Source organism: Misgurnus anguillicaudatus, unplaced genomic scaffold (assembly GCF_027580225.2).
Source record: "Misgurnus anguillicaudatus unplaced genomic scaffold, ASM2758022v2 HiC_scaffold_26, whole genome shotgun sequence".
Classification (NCBI taxonomy): Eukaryota; Metazoa; Chordata; class Actinopteri; order Cypriniformes; family Cobitidae; genus Misgurnus; species Misgurnus anguillicaudatus.
This window is the reverse complement of record NW_027395276.1, coordinates 4138914-4148689: the sequence shown is the minus strand read 5'-3', so window position 1 is coordinate 4148689 and position 9776 is coordinate 4138914. Positions and strand designations below refer to the sequence as shown.

Sequence of the window (9776 nt, the reverse complement as noted above, 5' to 3'; positions counted from 1 at the left end):
AGACAAAGAAATCAGAATTTGCTTGTGTTTCAGCCTCAGCTGAATTTGTTTTGGTCATGAGGGTTTTTCACGGTAGAAATAGTTAACCCTGGGTTATTCTAAACCCCAGTCCTGGGTCAATCCTGGGTTATTTGTTTCAAGTTTCACAGTGTTTATACTTCACCAGGGGTTAAGATATAACCCTGGGTATTCATTATTTGACGTTTTACACGTTGCATTCCTAAACCCTTGGTCAGGAGTCTCTAACCCTGCTCATACACACCTGTCTGTATAATTATCAAGCAACCCTAAACACCTTGATTAGCTGCTTTAGCTGGGTTTAATTGGGGTCATAACTTTTAACCCAGCTTCGTTTGGCACCCACAAAAGTGGTGCTTCAGAGTAGGGTTTCATAAACCTGGGTTGATTTCAGGGATAATCCCGCTTCTAAATTACAAGTTTCAAACACTCTAAAAGCAGGGTTTAGAATAAAGATAACCCAGGGTTAAGCGCAGTGTGAAAAGGCCTATTAAGTGTTTAATATCAATTGAATTTGATTGTAAATTTCCAGGATTCTGTGGTAATGTTGTGATGAATGGGGTGTCCTGTATGATGTATGGGACAGAACACAAAACAAAACCTTCAGATCAAAAGAGAAACTGCCGGAGTCTCTCACGGCTCCCGAGGACATCATACAAGCATTTTATAAATCAATTATCTGCGTAATTAAAACCATGATTGACCCAGTTTTCATAGAAAGAAAAAAGATGTCAAGATGACTTCATGTTCTAGATTTTTGTAAGTTATTCCACAAGGGATCTGAAGAGTAAATCTGAAATAATGTCATATTCACAGGGGTTTAAAACATACTGAAACAGTTACGCAATAGGCCAACAACATACTAATACACCTAACATTGTGTTTTCACAGTTATATGTGTTTACAAATAACTTTTTAATGAAGTAAAACAGCAACATAGACATAAGTAAAATGAATTTAATGAATTCTGTCATGTTTTAGGGTTTTGTCTCATATGACCAATAGTTAAAAAATATCAGTATGAAGGTTAAAACCTGATGTAAGTTAACACTCATTATACATTATACATTAATAATGTTTAGGTTCTTGATCTTGATCAGGGCATATCTTCGTTGATGAGTTCAAATTTTATTACAATAAATACAAACAACAAACAAACAAATGAAATGTACATTCCCATTTTATTATTATTATTATTATTATTATTATAAAATATTAAATTTTGGTGCAAAAATGTTGAGCAGCATTATAAGTAAACTTACATAAAGTTATATAAAGATAAATGCTTCAGGTAAAAGACTCTTGAGTATTTTACACGTGCACACTACACCATCTAGTGTCTGTCAGAGGAACTGCAGTGAGAAACTGACTGCCACTGTTGTTTGTTTTATCTAAGAAAACCATCATAATTTCTGTATCAGCACATTTATTTAATATTTGATGTTTCATTGACAGTAATATTTATTAACTTAGGCATTTATCCAATGCAGGATGCATGATAATAAATATAACATAATGTCTAATCTAATCGAGTTACGATTGGGATTTGTGATTTCTTAGTGTTGTATAAAGAAAAAATGGTTACACTTTATAATAATAATCATAATGAACTAAGACATAAATGTATTTTTACATAACCCTACCGATATGTTCAAATTTTAACAACACTTTTAATGTGTGTGGTCAAATTTACCCCAAATACTTTAAAATATGCTAAATAACTTCAAATTTAAAATAAAATTGTAGGAAAAAACAACTTTTTTACACATAAATTGTTTTATTGAATACATTCATTTCTATGAAAACTTGTCTTTTGTGTCACATAAATTCAGTGTATATTTAGTAGAATAAAAGTAGTAATAAAAATAATATATAACATTTTTATTTTATTTGAGAATAGTTTTACCAGTTTTTATAAATGTAACGAATTAATAAATTAAAAGTGACTAAAAGTAACTTCAAGTCAAAAAGTATCAAGAAAAGGTCAAAAAGTAGGTTTAAAGGTTTTAAAATACAATTTGACCCCAAACATAGGAGTGTACATTATTAACTAATGCAGAATTAAGGCATGTACTAATCATAAGAGTCATCATTAAGTACAACATTACATGGTTTATAGTTGATAATGTATTATTGTATTAATTAACAATGAATTCATGTGCTTAGTCCTGTTGTAGTTATTGATGACCCCTTATTAGTTTATGATTACTACAGGCCTTAACTCAGCATTAGTTTATATTTAAGTTAGAATTAATTTAGGTATTAGGTTATCAGAATTCACAGACCCTTTTATAAAGTGTTACCAAATTAATCTCCTTCGGGAACAGAACGTAACCTAAAAAAGCAACATTTACATTACATTTGACAGAGACTTTTAGCCAATGTGACTTACAGTACATTACTCTGTATCAGTTTTTATCAGTATGTGTGTCCACTGGGATCAAACCCATGACCATTTGTGCTGCTAATGCAAAGCTCTACCACTGAGCTATATGAAAGCACAATCCATAAACAGCTCAAATATAAATGTTAAAATATGTTAAAATAATCAGAGTGTGTTATAAATGACATCTTCATTGATCCTTTTTCTTATTCTGTAAAAGAGAGAGTCTTTGATGACGGTTTTGCATGCGAGTCATGTGACTGAATCTGAATGCTGCTTTCATTTGCATGTTACTATGGGAAGATTGCACGACTCACTGAGTCCTCAGAACCGCCCAATGTCTTACACATCATGTTACACTTAATAGCATTTGTAAATCATGATGTATTTTAATAAACAACATGGACTGCAGCTTTCTAGTTTGGGGAAGATTAAAATATCTAGCAATATTCAATATTTTGAATAGGAGCTAAAATATCTTTCAATGTTTGAACAAAATCTTACATAATCCTAAAAAGAGAAATATAAAAAGGAATTAAATACTGTTTTTCAGAATTTCAGTTGTAGGATATTATTGGATCCAATAGCAAATTTAGATTTTTTGATTGTTAAAGCCTCAGAATTGATATTTTTCACACGTCACATCACATGTGTATTGCTGTTTGTCTTATTCAGCAGTTTACAGCAGATTTCCTCTAGGAAACAGTCAGGTCACTGAAGGTTACCTTACATGTTTCCTCCAGCACTTCCTGATGTTCATCTTTATCCTTTAGCTTAATGAGTTCACATTTTCTTAACCTAACAGACAGACAGCAGAATTGATCAGGGACGTCTGCTTCAGAAAGTAAGAGGAAATGATTAACACAAATGCAACAACTACCATAAACACATACTGCAGTAAATCTGGTATGAGATCATCATGCAAATAACTTCATGTACAGACCTAAAGCATTTTACTTTCACATGCCAAAGAAGAACCATTTAAGGTCCCCAAAGTAGGCCTTCCAGTCAAGGGTTAGGATTATATAAAAAATTGTTTAGTTAGTTGTCTTTTAGCCTTAATTTTTTATGCATGTGGTATTTCCCTATAATTAGAGACAGACTGATAATAAAAGGTTTGGTGGTAATCTTGGCTGAAGTGTGCACGTGTGAAGCGCGCCCTCTGCTGTGCGGTATGTATGGAGAGATTACGCGCGCGACTCCTCCCCTGCTGCAGATCCGAGCGGAGCGCATCATCATCATCATCACCATCTCTCCTCTCTTCCTGCGGTGACAGATCTGCGCATTTCTGCTTCTCTTTCCTTTCACTTCAGTCTTTTCTGTTTTGCATTGAACCACCGATCAAACATCTGCAGCTTTGGACGAGCTAAAGGTCGCAGCTGGTTTCTCTTACAATGGGCAACAGGGACGATGATTACGATTTCTTGTTCAAAGGTAAAATTCTGCATTTCCCCGCTTATAATCAACCCATTGTTTCAACCCTATTGATATTACGGGCATGTCAAAGCCTACCGCATCATTATATGGTGATTTAACTCATATCGTGTCCATGTTAAAGCTGTCATTGCACCGCAGGGGCATCAATACTCACCAATTGATCAGTAACACCAGAACGCGTTCACATTCCTGTGCTTTATAAGATCTGAATCAATGACTTCATGCGTGCATTTATTCAGAGACATATTCAGAGAGACATACAGGCCAAAAGATCCAGAAGATAAAGATGTAGTTGGTGTAGCATTACCTTCTTGTCTTTATGATGCTTTGAAGTGAACAGAAAGAAACTCAGTTTCACATTCACACTGCAGTATGATGATCAATATAAATATGTTTTAATTATATGATCATATGCTTAAAGTCGTCAGATAGCAGAATGATTTGTAATAAACAGTGTGATGATAATATTATTGTTGAGGTCAGATGCGCGCGTGACGCCGCGAGTGTTACATTTGTTACAATGTGTTTGATGTGTCGCGTCACCGCCCGAATAAAGCAAAACTGTTACATTACAATCAGTTTTCACTGATAACTTCATTTTATATCCTAGTATGACAACAAAGCACACTGAAAGCTCACAAGGACATCTGAGTTCTGTGTTCAGCGTATGGAAATCAATGCAAAAACATTAACGCGTGTAAATGTTTTTACTGTCAGTCAAAGCTCTCGTGCTGTTGCTCAGAAGCCACACATCACTGAAACCAAACCTTTTCAACGTTAAGGTCCCATGTTGTCATTTGAAAGCCCCCACATTCATAATGTTTACTCAATGAAATATTCTAGAGCTCAACATAACTAAAAAGATTCATTATAAAATTTAATTAATGATTTGAGTTGATTTCCATACTGAAAGATCCAGCTAAGACCAGCATAAGCTGGTGAGTTGGCCTCCCAGCTTGGTTTTAGCTGGTGTTGCCGGCCTAGTCTTTTGGTCACTTTTTAAGCTGGACTTAGGCTGTAAGACCACCAGCTTTGGCAGGCTGGGAGGACCAGCTTAAACCAGCTACTGCCACAGTTAAAACCAGCTACCAGCTTATGCTGGTCTTAGCTGGATCTTTCAGTAGGGTTAGCTTATTTTAATGCTTGTTTTTTCTTATTTTAAATCATCTTGAGACTCTAGTAGTGAACCCTGGTTGAGAAACACTTCATTAGAGAAATCTTTAAATTTGTCTGCTTCACTTCTCAGTTGTTCTGATCGGAGATTCGGGTGTGGGGAAGAGTAACCTGCTGTCACGCTTTACACGCAATGAGTTTAATCTGGAGAGTAAAAGCACCATCGGGGTCGAGTTCGCTACCAGGAGCATTCAGGTGGACGGCAAGACCATCAAAGCACAGATCTGGGACACGGCGGGTCAGGAGAGATACAGGGCCATCACATCTGCGTGAGTACAAATACTGGTGATACAGCGATGTATCAGATGGTAAATCAATGTTTCTTTCATTTATACCACAGAATCATTTCAATACGGATGTATTTTCAATGCTACTCTAAAGCATCATGGTACTGCTTTTTATTAATAAAAGAGCTTTTCATTTCATTTAGATCCAAAGCACATAACAACTGTATATACAGTACATTAGTGGCCAAAAGTGATCTCTGGAGGGAATATTTGTGCAATTTTTGCGTTTAGGGATCCTGCAGTTTTGAGAAAAGTAGGCAAATAAAATATCAGGGAAAATAGATATGCAGAAATGCATAGAAGAAAAACAAAAATCTCACAGGAAAGAGCAAACATCAACTGCAGTTTCATCAATTATTCATATTTTGTTGAATCTCTCGTTTTTGATGACAGCAGTCATTCTCCTGAGCTTTGACTCAATAAGCTTTGTAAATGTGTTGTGTGTCATTGTTTGCCAAATCTCCATAAATTCTTCCCAATTCTTGCTCCAAGCAAAGCAACATGCATACAAAATCTTAAATAATATGCGTGAATAAATCACTTGTGCTACGATGGACGTCACTTTTGGCCACAACTGTATACAAATTTGATTTTTCAAGATGCATCTGTGGTTGATAAGGTAACAGATGAGTTTGGTTAAATCTCAAAATAACAATCAAATGATAACAGTTACTAACCAAAGTACCAAAGAAAACTTAAACCAGATCTGTTAACTTATTTGCATGCAATAAATGGAGATATTTTCCTCTAAAAACCGTCCTGTAACTGTGTGTGTGTGTGTATATATATATATATATATATACGTGCAGGTATTACCGTGGTGCCGTTGGTGCACTGCTGGTTTACGACATCGCCAAGCATCTGACCTATGAGAATGTAGAGCGCTGGCTGAAGGAGCTACGAGATCACGCAGACAGCAACATCGTCATTATGCTGGTGGGGAATAAAAGCGACCTGCGACACCTGAGGGCGGTGCCAACCGATGAAGCGCGAGCATTCGCAGGTACACAAATCCCCAGACAGAGTACCAGAGCTGTTACCTGCCATACCTGTAAACACACTGTTACATTACAGTAAACACAGTATCATAATGTCAAGACAGGCAATGCACTTTCCATTTTACACACGAAAAATATCACAATGCTTTTTATAGATGTTTTTCTTTCCTCAAGGTGAATTTAAAATAAATGTGTAATTAAAAAAAAACAATGCACTTTTGCATTTGATTTTTACTGCACACCTCCTATAAGACACCTCCAGACAAAGCAAACTTGTTTCTTGTATGAATTGTTACATTCACCTCAGTGCTCAATAAGATCTACACAGAAATGAGTTGTGTGAATAAACAAAGGTTGTAATAAAGAAAGAAAGTGATAAGTGCGTGCACACCGCCAATGACTTTGTCACCGTGTGTGTCGCTTGTTTCTTTCAATGAGGTCATAAGGAGGCGTTCCTAATTCTGGTTCTTTTACTACAATTATAAACAAACGATTAACCGCCCTCTCGTTAAATGATGAAAGATGGATGACATGAATTTCACTGCTTTACTCTCATTGGTTGTCGCTCACAAAAGTAATTCGTCATTTGCATAAAGTGTAACCTTGTTGCACAGGTGGAAACGCCTACTACCTGTTGTAAACGGTTACTTTTGCTCATGTTGCTGGAAATCACCAAGCTTCCATTGAAATAAATGAGATTCAACGTTGCTAGCCACTGGCGGTGTGCACGCAGCTTGAGAGTATGTAGGTTATATCATCAGGGGATTATTATAAGAGCAGGTGATAATAAATGCACATCCTTGTTTCCAGAAAAAAATAACCTATCATTTATCGAGACGTCTGCCCTGGATTCAACCAATGTAGAAGAGGCATTCAAGAACATTCTAACAGGTACATGAAAGTGTGTGTGTCTGTGTGTGTACATTTAAATGTATTGCTATTAAACTTTTCACAATTTTGCCACTTTTTTAAGCAGCTTTACTGTAAACGCATATTATTAAACACAGAAATAAATAAGAAAAAAACAAATGAAGAGTTTGGTTCCAAAACGCGATAAACACCATTTCTGAAAAAAAATGAGTTACTGCCAAAATCAGAATTATATCAGGTCATTAGTTAAAAGTAAATTCTTAATTTTACGCAAAATCCAATATCCACCGTGTTATTCTGTCATCTTTTCTCCCTTTTTTCCCAAAATGCGATAAACGCCACTCCCCCTTTTTTACAGAACGCAATAAATCCATTCCTGAAATTACAGCCCACCAGTCACGCAATGTAAACAAACAATGGCGGCGCGCTGAGTACACGGAGTCCTAGTTTTCCTCATCTACTTTGTACTTCGTGATCAACAAACAAAACAAAATTATACTTTAATTGCATTGATAAAACTGTGATGGTTGTCTGTGACGGGAAAGAAACGTAAGCCATCAACATCTAATAATTTCCGCGAGAGGCACTCGTTTCTCAGGCTAGAACATTGACCCCAGAGGATCTTATGAAAACTTTACATTATTTTACTCAAAGTCAACGAAAATCGAGCGGGACCAAAACATTTTACAGCTGGTCACGTATAACCGCAGCAATGACTCTGTTCTTAATATAACAAAGTAAGTGTTTTGGGTAATTCCATTAATGTTTATTTTTTAATCATTGTATACCACTAGTCAACTAAATAAATATAAAATGGTAAAGATGAATGCACATTTATATATTGATTTAATAGATTTATAGCATTTTGAAATAAAAAACTGTCATGGATTTATTGCATTTTGTGGAAAAAAGACTTTGTTTTTATAATAAATCTTTAAAAAACTAGTTATGGATTTGAATTTTTAATGTTTTTATAACCTAAAGATGCTATGTGAAAGTTTGTAACAGTTGTAACAGTTTGTCTTGGTATAGAAAACACGTTTTTACCGAAATTTGTCAAAATGGATTTATTGCGTTTTGGAACCAAACTCTTCAAATATTATAAAGTATATCAAATAAACTGTATTATTGCAAAATGTATAATACTTGAGGAGCTCAGATGCAAAAGCCACTAAATGGTCTTGGCATGTTTTATACATTCATCAAATAGTTTTGCCTTAAATCTGCTTAATCCCGGCATAACGCCATAAGAAATATCACATTGTTGGCAGAATCCATTAAATGCCACAATGGTTTAGTAGCAAAGTCCTCTAAGTACACGGAAGATGAATTGGGTGAACGACGGGGCGCCGCACGTTGAGGTGCAAGAGTTTATATTCCGGTAAACCTCCTTTTACTGGGTAAAAAGCTCTTGAACCTTGACATACACACCCAATATTAGGATAATGACCACATTTTTGAGCCTTTTACCGTATTTTCAGAAAGGAAAGTGAAGTTTTTTTGTAGTGGAGATTTTTTGCAGCTAAAAAGTCAAATTGGTTAAATAATTGTTTAAATACTAATGAAACGACTAAAGTGACATTTGTGAAAATATGGCATTTTATTCACTGACTAATAATCATTTCATTACCATTAAAGTGAAGTGACTGAACCTAAACCAAAGACTCTGATAAAATGTTGGACGCACTTTAGAGGGTTTTGCATCTGAACTCTTTGATTGTTCGATTTTAGATTTGTAATTGATTTAAAAGACTGAATTGATGACAAATACATTTAATTGAATTTATTAAATCTGGTTTATGTGATATCATAAAGGGGTTGGGAGGAGTTTTTATTCACACAAACAATGATAATGGTACAGATACATTTAACTGGAACCATCAAAACATCACTAAGAGACTGACAGAGTCAACACCAACCATAATAATGATGTCATTAAAATCACCTAAAAACAACCGGGTAAAAACGCAGGGTATCCAACCATTATTTGAACGTGATTTTACTACTGCGGTAAAATTACTGTATCTTGTACAGCTTTTGCAATAGTTTTTAACATTTTTAACACGGCTCATCCAATCCCCTTTATTTTCTAGAAATCTATCGTATTGTATCACAGAAGCAGATCGCCGATCGATCAGCTCACGACGAGTCGCCAGGAAACAATGTGGTGGACATCACCGTCCCACCGACCACAGACGGACAAAAGGGCAACAAACTGCAGTGTTGCCAAAACTTGTAACCATGACAACCCGCCCCACCCACCTGTCACTCATCTCTGATTTACTCAACATGTTGTTGTGTCACTGTTCTACGTTTGATTTGCATAATACATGTATTTTTTATTTTTGATAGCTTGGCAACTCACATGCTGAAGTAAAACTTTACAGTATCTGACTGTTTTATTGGCTTCCAGAGTGTGTTTAACAAAAAAATGAAGCTTTGCTATAAAAGAAGACGATCCAGACAAACAGTTCATGTCTCAAAGTAAATGTGTGAATCATACAGAACCCGTCAAGAACGTCTGAAGGTCATATTTCACCCCCCAATATCTAAACAAAATAAATTCTGTTTTACATAGAGAAACCAACATGTTTTGCATTTTTACATTAT

The 9776-nt window shown here is 35.4% G+C and overlaps 1 protein-coding gene across 1 annotated transcript; it reads left to right on the top strand.

Annotated features, from left to right (window-relative positions):
* The first annotated feature begins 3619 nt into the window (after positions 1-3619).
* On the top strand, positions 3620-9566 carry LOC141362367 (ras-related protein Rab-11B). Its single transcript, XM_073864347.1, has 5 exons — positions 3620-3835; positions 5085-5280; positions 6108-6301; positions 7107-7187; positions 9260-9566. Exons 1-5 carry the CDS (start codon positions 3796-3798, stop codon positions 9403-9405), a joined length of 657 nt encoding a protein of 218 aa, XP_073720448.1. The 5' UTR covers positions 3620-3795; the 3' UTR covers positions 9406-9566.
* Positions 9567-9776: the final 210 nt, after the last annotated feature.